Source organism: Denticeps clupeoides, chromosome 20 (assembly GCF_900700375.1).
Source record: "Denticeps clupeoides chromosome 20, fDenClu1.1, whole genome shotgun sequence".
Taxonomy (NCBI): Eukaryota; Metazoa; Chordata; class Actinopteri; order Clupeiformes; family Denticipitidae; genus Denticeps; species Denticeps clupeoides.
In genome coordinates this window covers 492693-511657 of record NC_041726.1, presented here as the reverse complement: position 1 = coordinate 511657, position 18965 = coordinate 492693, and the positions used below count along the sequence as shown (strand labels likewise).

The following is an 18965-nucleotide window of genomic DNA, read 5'->3' as shown; positions in this document are numbered from 1 at the left end:
TACGACACATTTATTAATACGGTTACTGTTCATGGTACCAAAAGAGACCAAAGCCTTGTTTTGTTCTTTCATTGCCTGCACTGACCCCATTTGCAGGCTCACTCTACCCTGTAAGGGGGGCCCTCTCTGTATCACTCCTTCCCAATGTATCCCCAATGTTTTTTCTCTCTCCTAGAGTTTTTTTGGTGTGGAATTTTTCCTTGTGTGCAGAAGGGTCAAGTGGGGGGTGTCAACTGTAGAGCCTGTCAAAGCCCATTGACACGTACTGTATGTGATTATGGGCTATATAAGAAAGGTCACAGGTCACGTGATAAAAAGTGATATTACATTTTGTATGTTTTATTAAATTTTGTACAGTGTATAATTACAGATATTACGTGAGTTTGTAGTCTAAAATTGTAACTATTAAACTTTCATCATCATCTACGTAACACACTTACACTGTTTGGGTGTTCTTCATAATCATATGGTGATAGATTTAAAATATTCAGATAATAGTGTGAAAACATAATTATGTTTTCGAGACAGTGAACTGATATGTACTTTATTGCAGCACTATCTTATATCTGAAGATATAAGATAATATAAACCTTAATTAGTCCCACAAGTGGGAAATTGCAATTGTCACGGCAGAAAGTGGATAGAAGCAGCAGGTACTAGGTAATAGCAGCAAAAACAGAGGTAGTAGCAGCACAAAAAATAAGATAAATATATATCTGTATATATCTACAAATTTACAATTTTAACAATTTACAACTTAACAGTATGTTCAGCTCACCTATGTGAGTTTAATGATTATCTATGTTGTCTGTGTACCAGCATCGTTAAAAATTCTGCATGTATATATAAGCATACACATTATGCAATTTTATAACATATTATATATTTTTTTTATTTTATATGAAAGGCATTACCTGCTGTTGTTTTACCCCTTAATTTTAAATTAGTTGTAAATATGTTATTACAGGAATAAAGCCAATTAAACACAGTTAGCATCTAGTCTGACGTACAGAAGAACACTGTCGTATTACAGTTAAAGTGAATGCATGAGGAGCGTTAACACGATTTTACAAGTACAGCATTTAGGTGAATAGGGAAGTTGAAGAAATCAAAGGCTGATTGTATAATATCTGGTATGCACATAAGGTATATAAGGTAAATAATTATGGAAAGAGTAAAGGTCACAGTGGAAATATTTTTATTAGTACATTTTTGAACATCATAAAAGAAAATATTGAGATGGCTGGAGAAATAACACAAAAACACTGGGACTGGGAACCAGGAGCCTGGTGATCTTGACCCTAAACTCTTCCTTCTAACTGTAAAATAAAACAAGATCTTTTAACATTCTTGCTATAATGATTCTATGTAAGTTAAACCTGTTGTATTCTTTATGCAGTGCGAGTACTGTCAGGATTGGCTCTAGCTGGAGACATCACTTGTGTCCAATCAAGACAGGAGTTAAAAGGCGCCATGCAGCCGCCCATTGGCAGCAGCGACATTCTTTCGTGAATTTGACCATCTTTATGGACCTGGCAACTGTTTGTGTTCTGGCAATCGCCACATGCCTGTTGGCTAGCTTTGGTTTTTCCCCTTTATTTCCCCTGTTTTCAGCCTTCTCGCCGTGTTTCTTTATTGTTTAAATAAATAATTATTTCCAGACTGTCCTGTCTCTACGCTTCCTTCCCCTATCCCCCTTCTTCCGCGGCAAGACGCGATGGGACTGGGAGAAAACACACACGTTCTGGTTGAGCGGTTTCTTCCCGGCGATGTGGGGGTCAAGCCATGGCGAGAGGTCCATGACGACCCACATTACTTCTGAGGCAGACGGCGAGAGCGACGATGATGCGAGTTGGGCGGTTGATGCTGGGATGGCTCCACCCATCGCGCCTGTCCACAATTGCCACGTCACATCCGGTGGTGTGAGGACCGCGAGGAGGAACACAGTGATGTGGGGGTAAGCTGGTGGAAGAGGGCAACGGGAAGTCACCAGCCAGCAACCAGGACTACCCGTGCCCACCACCACACCCAGGGCCAGTCAGAATCCTGTTCAAGAAACCTCAGCACTGGCAGGCAGTGAGAGGGTCACGCCTCCCGCGATCCTGGCTGTGCCCCCTTGAGGATGTCCCGGAGAGCCCAGAGAAAGAACCATATGACCCTCTCTTCTGTCTGTCTCTCTCTGTGTGTGTGCCTATCTCTTGTGTCCATATGTCGCCCCACTTCCCTTCTTTGTGTCCACCAGATGCCGATCCAGCAGCGGAGCCAAACCCCAAGGAGGAAGTTCCTGACCCGACTATGCTGGTCCAGGACGAGGTGCTCCCCAAAGTTTGTTCTGGGGGGGTGCAGTCCGGTTTGGGGGCTTCTCCTGAGGGGAGGGTGGGTGGGGAAGCAACGGAGCTGGGTCCTCCGGTAGTCGGTAAGGAAGGCCGGGCCAGGCATGGGCCTGGGTCCACCTCCAGAGGGGAGGAGCGCCACAGAGGATGCAGAAGGGGCTGGACGGATGGTCTGTTACCAGGGACGTGCAGAGGGACGGTCCGGGACCGCCTCCCTGCATGGTGCAGGTAGAGAAGCTGGTCACACTGGCAGCAGCGAGACCCGTACAGCGAGAGGGGCAGCATGTGCCCAGAAGGCACCAGACAGGGGTGCCATATGCGGTTGCCAGAGGGTCCTTGACCACCTCCCTACGCGAGGCAGGGAACGACGCAGGAAGTGTCAAAGGGGACGTGCGGAGACAGGGTCTGCATGTACCTGGAAGGGTCTGCCCTCTTTTTTTCTATGTGCAGGTTGGAGGGACCAAGGCCACCATGCGGGACCATGTTGGGGAGCCAGCCAAAGGGTCCGGGTCCACAGTGGTGGCCTAAGGGGGTAGTGGTGGCCTAGCGGTTAAGGAAGCGGCCCTGTAATCAGAAGGTTGCCGGTTCGAATCCCGATCCGCCAAGGTGACACTTCCCCACACACTGCTCCCCGGCCGCCTGTCATGACTGCCCACTGCTCACTCAGGGTGATGGTTAAATACAAAGGACAAATTTCACTGTGTGCACTGTGAGCTGTGCGGCTGTGTATCACAAGTGACAATCACTTCACTTTTTTACGTTGCTGCAGTCATCTCATCTATCCTGACAAGTATCCCAGTTCCTGCAGCTGAGAAACGTCCCCACAGCATGATGCTGCCACTACCATGCTTCACTGTAGGGATATTATTGCTGTGTAGATATTATTAGTGCCTGGCTTCTCAAACCTGATGCCTGACATTTACACCAAAGATTTTAATATTTGTCTCGTCAGACCAGAGAATTTTGTTTCTTATGATCTGACAGTCCTTAAGGTTCCATGTGCCTTTTACTACTACCATCTATCTGGCCACTCTACCATACAGGCCTGGTTACTGTAGAAATGGTTGTCCTTCTAGGACAGTGGTTCTCAACCGGTGGGGCAGTGAGGGGGCACTCTCGCGGGCAGGCACGAGTAGGCTACAGGACAGGAGAAAAAAAAAATGAATTTTTTTTTGGAAAATTTGTGATATTTCTTTGGATTCATCGGATCTATTTTTGCTGCTAAAATAGACCAAAACAGTCATTATTTCATCAAAAATGTAAGTGATATTATCAACTTGTTTGTTGAATTGTTATATGAAATCGGTGTCACATTTTCATTCATGAGGTAATAGTAAATTTAGTGATAGTCAATTTAGTTTATTTGTGTGTGCTGCGCTCATAGACTTTTGAAAATGGCGCTCATTTGTTTGATTTCTCCTCGAGAAGCTGTGCAAGCCTCAAAAGTTTAAGGTCCTTGCACCCTGACTGAGTCCGTAACTGTCGTTTTTCATGCTCGCGTTCAGCAAGTAGCTCCACTTGTGAAATGGACACATTGCTTGGCTCATCGCGAAGCACTAGCTGCTAAAAAAATGCTGGTTCTTTTTGACTCCATGTTGAACCAATCTGTGAAAATGATAAATCTCATAAAATTACAGCCGCTAAACACTCTCTTGTTTGGGGTCCTCTGCCAGGAGATGGGGTCAGGGCATGAACAGCTGCTTCTGCACACTGAAGTTCGCTGGCTCTCCAGGGGGCGGGTGTTATAGCGGTGTCATGAGCTGCGAGAGGAGGTGCAGTGGTTCTTGACAGAAATCAAATCAGATCTGCGACATGTTCTTCAGCCGTGCAGACTTTATCACTGATGCAGGAACATCACATGATTCCTCCTCCCTATTTCAATCAGTGTCTGAGCACCTGTCCGCAATTGAGAAAACAATTTACGACGTACTTTAAAGAGGATTATCGCTCTTTTGTGTGGGTTCGAGAAAAGTCTGTGTGCACAGCAAACGAGCTATCAATTGATATGCAGGAACAGCCTATTGAGCTTAAGAGTGACAGAAGACTGAAGGAACTCTTTAGCTTCGGCCCTCTTTCATCATTCTGGGCAGCATTGATGACGTCTATGATGTTGCCTTTAAGATTCTGCTTCCTTTCACGTCGACATATTTGTGTGAGGCAGGATTCTCAATAATGACTGCACTCAAAACTACAGTGGGTTGCAAAAGTATTCAGCCCCCATGAAATTTTCCACATTTTGTCACATTACAGCCACAAACATGAATCTATTTTATTGGAATTCCACATAAAAGACCAATACAAAGTGGTGTACACTTCAGAAGTGGAACAAAAATCATATATGACATTTATTTTTTACAAATAAATAAGTGAAAAGTGGGGCATGTGAAATTATTCAGCCCCCTTTGGTCTGAGTGCAGCCAGTTGCCCTTAGACATTGCCTGATGAGTGTTAATGATAAATAGAGTGCACCTATGTGTAATCTAATGTCAGCACAAATACAGCTGCTCTGTGATGGCCTCAGAGGTTGTTTAAGAGAATATTGAGAGAAACAACACCATGAAGTCCAAAGAACACACCAGACAGGTCAGGGATAAAGTTATTGAGAAATTTAGCCCACGGAGCACTGTTCAAGCGATCATTCAAGATTGAAGGGAGTATGGCACAACTGTAAAGCTACCAAGACAAGGTCGTCCACCTAAACTGCAGAGATCTACAGCTCAGGTGGGGGAATCTGTCCATAGGACAACTATTAGTCATGCACTGCACAAAGTTGGCCTTTATGGAAGAGTGGCAAGAAGAAAGCCATTGTTATACGAAAATCATAAGAAGTCCTGTTTGCAGTTTGCCACAAGTCATGTGGGGGGGACAGCATACATGTGGAAGAAGGTGTTCTGGTCAGATGAGACCAAAATGCAAAACGATATGTGTGGTGGAAAACTAACACCGCACAGTCTGAACCCACCATCGCCACTGTCAAATATGGTGGTGGCAGCATCATGCTCTGGGGGTGCTTCTCTTCAGCAGGGACAGGGAAGTTGGTCAGAGTTGATGGGAAGATGGATGGAGCCAAATACAGGGCAATCTGGGAAGAAAACCTCTTGGAGTCTGCAAAACACTTGAGACTGGGGCAGAGGTTCACCTTCCAGCAGGACAATGACCCTAAACATAAAGCTAGGGCAACAATGGAATAGTTTAAAACAAAACATATCCATGTGTTAGAATGGCCCAGTTAAAGTCCAGATCTAAATCCAATTGAGAATCTGTGTCAGGATCTGAAAACGTCTGTTCAAAAACGCTGTCCACCTAATCTGACTGAGCTCGAGCTGTTTTGCAAAGAAGAATGGGCAAGAATTTCAGTCTATAGTCTATAGTCTATGTGCAAAGCTGGTAGAGACATACCCTAAAAGACAGACAGCTGTAATTGCAACAAAAGAAGGCAAGATGATTTGAGTTTGGCTAGTGGAAGATTGAAGTCACCAAGGAGAGTTAGGGGGGTGTCTAAGGGGGTGTCTAAGAATTACTGCCCCCCACAAACTGTGTGTCCCTCGAACATTGCGTTGCATCACAGCGACTCCACAACCTGCTTAGCCACTAATTTTTAAATCTGAATACAGTCTTATCTCCCCGACCACACCAGCAGGATAGACACTGAGGGTTTCTTTTTTAAAGCAGATTGTGACAATGAACCCCACCCAGGGGTGAATGGTCACAGTCATTGAGGACTACATTATTTTGTAAAGCATGAAGGATCCACTTCTTGCATCATCTCATCGTCACTATGCAAGTACAGCAAGATTTCATCTAGTTTAATTAAATAAAATGTACAGGTCCGGAATATAGATGCCAAAATATATGTGTTAGCATGAAATTTTTTTTATAAAATATAAAATCTGTAAATGAATCAGTTTTAAAGTTGAAGAGCAATAAAAATGTAATTCCCGGGCTGTCGGTGACATCTCTGTTGAGGCAGGCTGTTTGGCCGGAATTGGTGTGTGATTTGCGGGAGGAAGCGGGGGGTTTCGGCGGACCGGCCTCCTCCCGCGTATAAATTCTCCAACTCGGGCATTTTTCTTCCTCTTTCTGTTACCTGCCGAAGGGGAGCAGATGCGTTGGAGTGAACTCGTAACCCGGTAAGTCAGCGTTACTATAATGCAGCAAAAGTTTTTTCGGAAAAGTTTGATTAGATGCAGTGTTAAGTGAACAATATACACACAACCAAAACTGCACTGGCCGCTTCTTGACTGCAAATCATGGCTCTAGGCGATGGTTACTCCATAAACTCTGACCCCGAGGAGGACTGTGAGGAGACCGACCTGCTCCTTAACAATGACATGGAGCCGGCTGTGAAGGAAGCAGGTACGTCCTTAATCTTCTGATGAAGTGGCCTCACAGAAGGAAACAATAATATCTGTATTTTTCTGGTATGTTTCACAGCGGCTCCGCAGTTATGCTCTGCACGATACAGTCTGGCTCTCCTGATGTTCTTCGGATTCGCTGTGGTATATGGACTCCGCGTCAATCTCAGTGTTGCCATGGTTGCTATGGTCAACGGCACCGAATCGCATCAGTCCCTCAACAGAAGCACCGGGCATGAGTGTCCGGCACATTCCGACAACCGTAACAGCAGCAAGAACACAGACGGGCTGGATGGGGTGAGAACTCCTCTTTTTTTCATGATAAATATATTATGCATTTAACATTTACATTTAAGGCTTTTGGTAGACACCCTTATCCAGAGTGACTTGCAACATGCTTTCAAGTTACCATTGATGAAGTGATCAGTTGTAGTTCATTAGGACCCCCAACAATGAATAGATTCTTATCCACTCTGTTGTAGTTGTATTTGTAGTTTATGCTTCTTGTTCGTTTCATGCTGCATTTTATTTAGTCTGTTGTCTTGTTCTAAAACTACTGAATCAGATGTTTTTCAGATAAAAAAAATGTCTACTTCTTTTTGACAGAGTCCACGCTATCCATGGAGTCTGGAGACTCAGGGAATGCTGCTTGGAGCTTTCTACTTTGGAAAAATGGTCACTCAGATCCCGGGGGGCTATCTGGCTGGTCGCTTTGGAGGGAGTATTTTCCTGGGTGGGGGCATCCTGGGCACAGCGGCTCTCACCCTCCTCACCCCTTTAGCTGCTCAGCTTGGAGTCTCCTGGCTGTTTGCTTTGCGTGCGTTGGAAGGCTTTGGAGAGGTAAGAGAACATTTTACATTGACAGCATCTGGTAGACGCTCTTATCCAGAGGTTGAAAACAAGCTGTGCTGCAGCATTCTGGATCAGCTGAAGAGGTCAAGTAGCGCTTAGAGGCAGGCCAGCCAAAAGTGAGTTACAGATGTCCAGTTTGGAGACTGCATAGCAGTGGTAGGATAATCCATGCAAGAATATGACCTCACCAAGGGATTTGGTGTAAAGTAGAACAGGAGAGGGCCAAGTGCTGAGCCATGAAGGAGACCAGTAGAGAGCTGCTGAGCATTCCAAAGATGCTAATGATGGTGAAGAGGGTCTTGTGCTGCTGAATGGTTCAGAAAGATTAGGACTGATGTCTATCTATTTGTAAATATCGTAAATGTCAAACAAAAAAAGCTATTGTACACAGTATGCTTAAAACAGATCCTTCTTATTGGACTGGGTGTGGCCCTGAAATGGAAGTAGGCAGTATTTGCAGCATTCACATTTAAACACACTGCTATGTAAATTTAAAGCCCTGAGGTGTTATGAACCACAGCTATTATTTACAAGCTGGGTTGTGTTCTATGTCTGGAATCTTGATTGGGAAAAACCAACCACACAAGTCAAAATTGTTCAAATTCCATATACTATCCTTTAACTCCAGGGGACATTACCTATAATTAGTGCATGTAAGTTGCATACTGGGGTTCTTTTTAGACCAAACCTAGAATATAACAAGATAACCCACACCTTTATTTTGTCCTGACAACAAGGCGGAAAAGTAAATTGCTCTTGTAGGTACAGCTCTTGTAGGTACAGATGAAAATCCCCAGTGCAGAGAGGTTGGCGAATTTCCACCGTTTTGATTTACAAACATGAACCGGCAAGATCTGGAGCCGGTGGGTGAGGAGGTAAAGTGAAGAAGGGCTTGACACGACTGATGTGAAAGACAGGATGATCCAGGATTGTAGGTGGGACTTGAAGACGATAGGTGACAGGGTTGAGCCGGCTGAGGATCTGTGACTCTGTCCAAAGGTGAAGATCTTCAGTGGAGAGCCACATGTGTTGACCCACTCGAAAGCACAATTGGCGGGGATGACGATGGTCGTGCTGGGCGACTAGTTTCTGATCCAGATCACGTTGAGAAAAGTCAGTGCCAATGCCCACATCTGACGCATCCAATTCCACAATGAACGTAAGTGCTGGATCCTTGTGTTGAAGAACAGGAGCCGTGGTGACATAAGGATCTGAAGGTGTGTATGGCAGCAGAAGTCACGAGGAAGGGACAGACAGATGGCTTTGTGAGAGCAGTGAGGGGTGCTGCGACTGTACTGTAGCCACGGATGAAGCAACAATAGAAATTCGCAAACCCGAGAAACCGTTGCAGCTGTTTTAATTTCATGGGTAGGGGCCACAATGCCACTGCTTCCAGCTTCTGACGCTCCATGGCCACACCCTGGGGTGAGATGGTAAAAACCCAGGAACTTGGTGGAGCACTGGTGGGTGAGAAATCTCATCAGGACTGCCCTCACATCTTGGATGTGAGCTTCGTACATTGCTAGCATCTCCCGGCTGACCATCTCGCTGACCATCTCGCTGTGAATCATCCGAAGAGCGTAGAGCTGGGAGGAAACGTCCTCCACACCATCTGGATAACAGAAAGTGGCCTTAAACCCAATTCTGCTCCGGGACCGGTAAACAGTGAGAGCAGGAGAGCAGTCTGGGACCGGGAGGAGGGAAGCGGCTACGCTGCAACTCAAAAATAGCTCCAGTGCTCGCGGAGAGCCAGGCTGGGCTATGGAGCCGAGAGCGGTGGTCATGGTCACCGCTCCCTGTCCCTTACTATCGCCACTGTTCAACTTTTCAAGCACAGATCAAGCAGAAGCCTATGAAGCCCATTTGTAGTCTTCCCAAACAAAAGCAGCTACATTAAAGGCTTTAATTTATTATAACAGGTTAAATATTTAAAGCTAATAGCAGTGATTAACAAATTCATTTTGACAGTGATATGGATTATCTTCAGGATATGACTGCTTTATTGTAAAAAGGCTGTCTATTCCATATTCATTATCCACTCTACAGGATCATTTTGAAAAACAGTATAGTGAAAGTGAAGTGATTGTCATTTTGAAACACAGGAGCACAAAATGAAATATGTCCTCTGTATTTAACTTAGTGAGCCTCTTCCTTGAAGCGTCACCTTATTGTGGTGGAGGAGTTTGAGAGCCCTAATGATCCTAGAAGCTATGCTGTCTGGGCTAGTGTGGTCTACCATGACAAATTGGTCTTAGGTAAAGGGTGAGATAAAGAACAGTTCAGAAGACCTTTCATGGAAGGAACAACAAAGAGTCAGTGTACCCGGCCTGGAGGGTTACCGGGGTCCCACCCTGAAGTCAGGCCTGGGTTTGGGGCCCGTGAGCAAGCGCCTGGTGGCTGGGCTTTCACCCATGAGGTCCGGCCGGGCCCAGCCTGAACTGGATACATGGGCTCATCCACTACCCGCAGGAGGAACATGAAGGGTGTTCCTCCTGTCTTGGTTGACATGTCTCTGCAAAATTGACAACATCACCCCAGTCTTACAATCACTGCACTGACTACCCATCAAATTTAGAAAATCCTACTTTTGACCAATAAAGTGAAGTGATTGTCACATGTGATACACAGCAGCACAGCACACGGTGCACACAGTGAAATTTGTCCTGCATTTAACCCATCACCCTGAGTGAGCAGTGGGCAGCCATGACCAGCGCCCGGGGAGCAGTGTGTGGGGACGGTGCTTTGCTCAGTGGCACCTCAGTAGCACCTTGGCGGCTCGGGATTCGAACCGACAACCTTCTGATTACGGGGTCGCTTCCTTAACCGCTAGGCCACCACTGCCCCAGTGGTTTCGCCCCGCAGTACCTGAATACTCAAATTCAAATTTTATTTGTCACATACATAGTCATACATGGTATGATATGCAGTGAAATGCTTTTAGCGACTGCTACAGACCACAGTATTGCAAATACTGCAAGTATACAATGAAGACCAATATGCAAATATTGCAAACATAACCAAATATTACACTTTTACGTCTTTAACATAAAATATGTGTAACTGGTAGGGTGAAGGTGTGCAAATGAGTGAAAGACAATGTATAAGATAAAAAAAAGAACAAAGAGCAGAGATTGTGCAAAGAGAAAAAAGCGCAAAGATTTTGTGCAAAGTTATTTTGTGCAAAGAGTCCAGAGTGATTGAAAGTGAAAGTGCTGGAGTGTGTTGGAGTTCTATGTACTGTTGTTGTTGTTGAGAGCTCAGCCAGCCTGCAGAAAGAAGCTCCTCCTCATTCTCTCTGTGTTGGACTTCAGGGAGCGAAAGCGCTTCCCTGATTGCAGCAGAGAGAAGAGTCCATTGTTGGGGTGGCTGAGGTGCTTCACTATCTTCCTGGCCCTGGTCGAGCACCGTTTGCTGTAGATGGATTGAAGGTCAGGGAGCTTGGTACGGATGATGCGTTCAGCTGATTGAACCACCCTCTGTAAGGCTCGCCTGTCCTGCATGGTGCTGTTCCCAAACCTGGTTGAGATGTTTCCCATCAGGATGCTCTCTATAGTGCAGGAGTAGAAGTTCCTGAGCACCTTGGAGGGCAGTCTGAAGTCTCTCAGGCGCCTGAGGTGGTAGAGATGCTGCCGGGCCTTTCTCACCACGGTGTTGATGTGACAGGACCATGACAGGTCCGGCGTGATGTAGACACTGAGGTTCTCAGTGTTCTCTGTGCTGGCAGTGTCCTCCTGTCTGCAGCTGTTGGAGCCGCTAACCGTAGCATCGCTAGAATCTTTAGCTGCAGACTCGAAGCGAGCATAGAACGTATTTAGCCCATCTGCCAGAGACACGTCCACGTTCATCATACCTGATGTTGGTGATACATAGTACGAAATATTTACGACCCACCACGACCCCTTCGATCAACGGGTGCGGGGTCACCTCTGGTACCCAAAGTACTGCTGGGAGCAGATCCTTCTCATATAGAGCTCCGCAGTTGTGGAACGGCTTGCCAGTCAGTGTTTGGGTCTCAGTGTCTCAGTCTCAGTGTTTAAATCGAAACTGAAAACCCATCTGTTTTCTCTGGCTTTCTGTTAAAGTCCCAGACACAGTGTCAATTATAAAGTCCACTTTATCACACAGTCACCCTGTTAGACACAGACAGTGCTAAATTCACCCTAGTTAGGCTGTTTTAGTTAGGGTACCGGGCCATTGTAGCACCAATATACCACCATAACCACATATTTCAGTACCAGTAGTACAATGCCACCATCTGCCACTGCTTCTGTTTGTTTTCTCCGCGACCCGGACCCAGATAAGTGGAAGAAGACGAAGACCTTAGTGAGAAGCAGAGACTGAACTTTGCTCAATGGTGGGAATCTAACTGACAACCTTCCGATTGCGGGTTTTTCTTACCAGCTAGTCCACCTCTACCTCAAATGTTTTACCCGTCCAATCGTGTGAATTTTGAATTTTAGGGCGTGACGCTCCCTGCCATGATGACCATGTGGGCTTGCTGGGCACCTCCTTTGGAAAGGTCCCGTCTCATTACTATATCTGGAGCAGGGACAAGTTTTGGGGCCTTTGTAGCCTTTCCAGTCACCGGCGTCATCTGTGAATCCCTGGGCTGGTCTGCTGTGTTCTACATTTGTGGTAATAAAATATGTAAAATAATTTAACTTTTAACTTTATATTTCACTGGTCAATTGGCTATTAGTTATAATATTGGCTATAAGTAATCTTATTTCGTCTTTATGATTTTTATTTTAATTTCTTTTGTGAATACAACAATCAACTATCCTACTACTAAAGATTTAGGATTGATGCCCAGTTATTTCTCATGAAAGATTTTAGTTTACCATCGTAGTCATCATGCTTTACCATGTATATGTTGCTCTGAATTTTACAGAGACAATCAACCCTGTTATACTTTTAACCTAAAATAAAAAAAACAATATGCATGGATAAATATGTGAGGTGTAAATTATTTTAATAGATTGTATTTTCTATAAGAGCCATTATGTTATCTGGAGAGTAACATTTTTACTCAGTTACACAAATTACTGTTTTTCTTCATGTCCAGGAGGTGCTGGATGTCTCTGGGCTGTATTTTGGTTCATTTTGGTGTCAGATGAACCACGCACTCATCCCCGCATCAGCGAACCTGAAAAAAATTACATTATCAATTCCATTGGATCGCAGGTATATATTAATATTTATGACACTTCATTAGGGGGAAAGGTTAAATGTCGAGTTTAGACCTGACTTGCTCTCTGTTCTTCAGGGAAGCGCACATGGCTGGTCCATCCCTCTGGTTTCTATGATGTTTTCTGTACCTCTGTGGGCAATCATCATCAGTCAGATGTGTTTCAACTGGTCCTACTACACTTTGCTTACCTCACTTCCAACATACATGGACACCGTGCTACATTTTGACCTTCAGCAGGTGACATCAGTGTTATGGGTATTACTACAGACATCCGTGTGCTCAAGGTGGAGTTCTTTTGGCAAACATTTAAATTTATATTTACGGAATTTGGCAGACGCCCTTATCCAGAGCGACTTACAACTTGCTTTCATGTTCAGGACTCAAACCATGAACACAATAATTAAACATAAGTCAGACTATACGAAAGTTACAAGTTAGTCCAAGTATACTGTCATATTGTCTGCCTGGTTTGTCTAGTTTGTCTTGACCTGCACTATTTTGTAGGTTTTTTTGTTTTTGTGTTATTTGTTCTTCTTTTTGTTCTTCAAAGCTTTGCATTCTCGTCTCTCTGTGCATTTGAATATAGTGAGATGACAATAAAGTGGAATTTGACTTTGAAGAATCTGGGTGGCTTGTGTTGATAGATAAGGGCGGATCCATCTGATATTGTAGAGAAGGAATCTACATCACCAGGAAAGATTGCTGATGTGAGTCAAGAAGGACAGTTGGTTGTCTTTAGTTACTCCAAGGTTGTGTGCAGTTGTATCTGAGATCTGAGAGTTGTTCAGGTACATAACAAGATCCTGATGTGATGAAGAGTCTGCTGGAAGCAGCATGTAGATCTGAGGGCGGGAAAGAGAAGATGAGTGGTGTGTCGTCTGCATAGCAGTGGTAGGATAAGCAATGTGAGGAAATGACCTCACCAAGTGATCTCGTGTAGAGGGAGAAAAGGAGAGGACCGAGTACTGAGCCCTGCGGGTCACCAGTGGAGAGTCTGCGTGAGGCAGATGTGGATTGTTTCCAAGTCACTTGGTAAGATCGCTCATCAAGGTAGGAAGTAAACCATCACAATGCTGAGCCTCGAATACCAAGTCTCTTTAACATGGACAAGAGAGTCTTGTGGTTTACTGTATCAAATGCTGCAGAAAGGTTGAGGAGAATAAGAACAAATGTTTTGCTGATCTTATTGCATGTAGCTTCTCAGAAACAGCCAGAAGGGCAGTCTCTTTAGAATGACCTGTTTAATCCCAGATGGGTTTTGTTCTAGGAGGTGGTTCTGAGACAGATGAAGTGATAGCTGTTTGTAGACACAGCGCTCAAGGACTTGAGAGAAAAAGAAATGAGAGAAGAGACAATGGTCTGTTGTTGATGTCTGCAGGATCAGCAGTAGGTTTCTTTAGAATTGGAAGAACCCTGGCTATTTTAAAGACAGGCTGTGATTTCTTACATTTCCTCTACGCTCCAATGGAAGATGAAGGACAGAGATGATCCATAGAAAGGGAAAGTGAGGAGAGGAGAGTGTTAGTGGTTGTTTCCAGATGTAAGGACAAGAATGTGAAAAGAGTGCAAGAGGATACAGATGAAGGTGAGACAGAGTTAAGATTTTGTCAAATGAATGGTGGATGGCGGTCAGTCTTGGATCTGATAAGTGAGGGTGAAGGACATAAAGTGGTGGTCAGAGATGTGATGTGGAGTGGAAGAAAAGTTGGTATGTGGAGAGTATGAACCTACAAATTGGATTATTTCAGCCGTTTTCTTCACACAACAGATTAAAATGTTGATTTTTCTCACCTAAGGTTGTTCATATTGATTTTGATAACTTTACATCATATTTCTAAGATATGACCTCTGAAACAGTGAAACGTCCAGAATGTGTTTATTGGTGCTCCTGTTGACACATCATTCATTTCACCTTTTTCTTTCCCTCTACATACAAAAAGAATTCCTTCCTCTCTGCGATTCCTTACCTGGGCGCCTGGCTGTTTTCCGTCCTCTCAGGCGTGGTGGCAGATCACCTCCTGGAGAGGGAGATGATGAGTGTCACTGCTGTTCGGAAGATATTCACTCTTGCAGGCAAGTTGGCTCAACTTTCAATTCACCTAAAGATCTTTAGTCTCTTTCTTCACATAGACCATTTCAAGAAGCAATTACAATGTTTTTTTTACTCTTACTGACCTATTTCAAACGACTTAGTACATTTTCACAACGTCCCTATAGAAAAACCAAAACCCATAGTCTAAATTTGTCAAGAAAATGCTTCTACAACAACCATTCAAGTGAGAAAAATACTAACCTATAAACCCGAAGACCACAAAATAACTGGATTAAACAACATTTACATTTACATTTAGAGCATTTATCAGGCGCCCTTATCCAGAGCGACTTACAATCAGTAGTTACAGGGACAGTCCCCCCCGGAGACACTCAGGGTTAAGTGTCTTGCTCAGGGACACGATGGTAACAAGTGGGGTTTGAACCTGGGTCTTCTGGTTTACAGGGGAGTGTGTTGTCCACTAGGCTACTACCAAACAACAATTACTTTGTGTCACTGAGCAAGACACGTAACCCAGAGTTGCTCCAGTATGTAAATGTCCGTCTATCGAATCGGATTCTTTAGTAGATGACTGAAGGACTACAGTTTCAGACAAACGTTCTTCTCTCCACAGGCCTTGTCTTACCAGCCACCTTCCTGGTGGCCGTGGGCTACACCCGGTGCAGCAGTGCCCTGGCTGTGACCTGCCTCACACTGTCCACAACCATAGGGGGTGCCAGCGCTGCAGGGGTTTTTATCAACCAGATCGACATTGCACCTCGGTACTTGTCTGGTGTTTGGCGTCTTGCCATTTTTATCTGTTTTCACCCTAAATTTGGTCACTTTGTCCCCACTTTCTAGTTATGCTGGCTTTCTTCTGGGAATCACAAACACTTTTGGGACCATTCCTGGTGTACTTTCTCCCATTGCTGTGGGCTACTTGGCTAAAGATGTAAGCATTCATAATTTCCTGGTTTTAAGGTTTAAATCTGACCTGGAAGTTATAACTTAGACCCGTTTTTTTCAGCACTCCTTGGCCGGCTGGAAGAATGTGTTCCTCCTGTCTGCCGGAGTTAGTGTCTTTGGGGCGCTTTTCTTCCTGGCACTTGGCAGCGGTAAAATCCAGAGGTGGGCAGTGGAAGAGGAGCTGATAAACGATGAAGAAAAGATGGAGCGCTGATACGATACATTTATTAATACTGTTCACAGTACCAAAAGAGACCAAAGCCTTGTTTTATTCTTTCATAGCATTTTTACTGTAGTTCAACTGAACCATCTGCTTTTTTTGTGTAGATCAAAAATACTGTTTTTGTAATAGATCTTTTCTATATGATTGGTTGAAAGGACTTTTTACTCTTGTGGTAAAAAATATAATCTGGCATTATAAACTGCCATCATACTGAAAATCTAATGTGATTTTGCCACGTGAAAGCAGAGATTGTAAAATATTTGGTGTTTAAACCTCATTTCACAGAGATACGTTCCTGCGTCAGGTGGTTAACCCGGAAGTACATGGTCCGAGTCTGCATGGGTGCCTGACATGAGTTTTTATTTATACATCTTTTCATTAGTCTGTCATAAAAAACTAAATAACAGATTTGAGTAGCAGCAATAATAGTCTAACAGTCAACTAACTTTTAATCAAAGGAAAAATCCCATTAGCGTTTAAAGCTACAGACACGGAAACGGCACGTCCTGGGGAGAAAGCGTCTGATTTTTGAAAATACAGTATACATCATATAAAGAATATGGGGACCAGTAAGAGCGATATAAGAGCAGAAAAAACAATCAGCATTTACAGGGACAGTCCCCCCCCTGGAGACACTCAGGGTTAAGTGTCCTGCTCAGGGACATGATCGTAGTAAGTGGCGTTTGAACCAAGGTCTTCTGGTACATACATTTACATTAAAGGTATTTGGCAGACGCCCTTACCCAGAGCGACTTACAACATGCTTTCAAGTTACCATCGATGAAGTGATCAGTTCCGGTTCATTAGAACCCCAACTATGAATACAATCTTTTATTCACTCTGTTGTAGATTCTGTACAATAAGATTCTTCTACAATAAGAAATTTACAAGTTAATCTAAATATTCTCTAAAGCGGAAGGTCTTGAGCTGCCATTTGAAAATACTCAGTGACGGAGCTGTTCTGACCTTGAGGGGAAGTTCATTCCACCACCGAGGGGCCAAGACAGAGAAGAGTCTAGATGAACGTCTTCCTTTTACCTTCAGAGATGGAGGGACCAGGCGAGCAGTACTGGAGACTCGGAGTATACGAGGTGCAGTGCGAGGTGTAATAAGGGCTGTGAGGTAGGATGGTGCTACTCCATGTTTGGCTTTGTAGTCCAGCATCAGTATTTTGAACCTGATGCGTGCAGCTACTGGGAGCCAATGGAGGGAACGTAGCAGAGGGGCGGTGTGGAGAACTTGGGAAGGTTGAAGATCAGTCGTGCTGCTGCATTTTGTATGAGTTGTAGAGGTCGAATGGTACTTAGAGGTAGATAGACAAATGTGTTACCCATTAGGCTACTACCAGCCCTCATGCTCAAAGGACAATGGCATCAAGCGTTTGCGTCTAGCAGACCGAGACACATAAAGGAAACAATTTCTCCAATTTTGTTCAAAATTTTTTCAATTGCACAATTTTATCAATACGAATATAAAAACACAACATAACACATAAGCAAACAAAGAACATGTCCAGCCTCTGCTGCCCTGCTGGGTTATTATATGGTCAGGGAGTACTTCACAGTCCTACTCCACTGACACCATTTGCAGGCTCACTCTACCCTGGAAGGGGGTCCCTCTCTGTGTCCCTACTTCCCAATGTTTCATTGTTTCTTTTTTCTCTCTCCTAGAGCTTTTTTGTGTGGCGTTTTTCCTTGTGTGCAGAAGGGTCAAGTGTGGGGGGGTGTCAACTGTAGGGCGTGTCAAAGCCCATTGAGACATACTGTATGTGATTTTGGGCTTTATAAGAAATTAATGTTGTTGTTGTTGTTGCAGGCTCATACAGGCTCTTGCAGATTGGGGCAGTGGTGAAGCTACATGTCTCTTGACCTGTGCCAATGTGAAACATCTCTCTAGAGATGTCCAATCAGATTCAAGTCTGGGCTCTGGCTGGGCCACTCAGGGACATTCACAGATTTGTCCCGTTTGATGACTTGGCTGTTGTCCTGCTGAAAGATGAACCGGAGCGCTCTGCAGCAGGTTTTCATCCAGGATGTCTCTGTACATTGCTGCCGTCATCTTTCCCTCTATCCTGACTAGTCTCCCAGTTCCTGCAGCTGAGAAACATTCCCACAGCATGATGCTGCCACTACCATGCTTCACTGTAGGGATATTATGGGCTTGGTGAACTTTGTCAATCTGAGGGAAGTTGGCTTGTGACCACAAATTTATCCTCCAGGTTGGTTTCACCTTATTCCTGTGAATACTTTCCGGATGCATCCGATCATTCAAAGGAAAATTCAAATTCAAATTTTATTTGTCACTATCTTCCTGGCCCTGGTTCAGCACCGCTTGCTGTAGATGGATTGAAGGTCAGGGAGCTTGGTACGGATGTTCAGCTGATCGAACCACCCTCTGTACGGCTCACCTTTCCTGCATGGTGCTGTTCCCGAACCAGGTTGAGATGTTTCCCATCAGGATGCTCTCTATGGTGCAAGAGTAGAAGTTCCTGAGCACCTTGGAGGGCAATCTAAAGTCTCTCAGGCGTCTGAGGTGGTAGAGACACCACGGTGTTGATGTGACAGGACCATGACATGTCCTGTGAACATATGTGAGCACCGTGGTATCGGAAGCTGTCCACTTTCTCCACTGGACTCCTGCTTGGTACTGAAGTCAACTATTAACTCATTTGTCTTGCTGACATTCAAGTGGAGATTGTTCTTCTGGCACCAATTCTCCAGATTTCCAACCTCCTCCAGATAGGCCGTCTCGTCGTTGTCAGAGATCAGGCCCACCACGACAGTGTCGTCAGGAATATTAATGTTTGTTCTACTTTTTTTTCAAGTTGCTTTGTTTCCCACAGTTTCAAAAAAAAGATAAGATAAGATTAACCTTTATTAGGTTACAGTGGGAACAGTGGGAAATATCAACCATCAGTCTATGGATTTTAGAAGGAAATGAGAGGAGAAAAACTGGTCAGTAATTGTTGACGTCTATAGGATCAGTGGTGGATTTCTGTATTATTGGAAGAACC

General features: G+C 44.4%; 1 protein-coding gene across 1 annotated transcript; it reads left to right on the top strand.

The window, feature by feature from the left end:
- Positions 1-6551: 6551 nt before the first annotated feature.
- LOC114770583 (sialin-like) lies at positions 6552-15943 on the top strand. The gene is made up of 10 exons (XM_028964621.1): positions 6552-6689; positions 6768-6985; positions 7295-7528; positions 12001-12175; positions 12606-12724; positions 12807-12968; positions 14672-14804; positions 15398-15545; positions 15625-15715; positions 15791-15943. The coding sequence occupies exons 1-10, from the start codon at positions 6584-6586 to the stop codon at positions 15941-15943; spliced, it is 1539 nt and encodes a 512-aa protein (XP_028820454.1). The 5' UTR covers positions 6552-6583.
- Positions 15944-18965: the final 3022 nt, after the last annotated feature.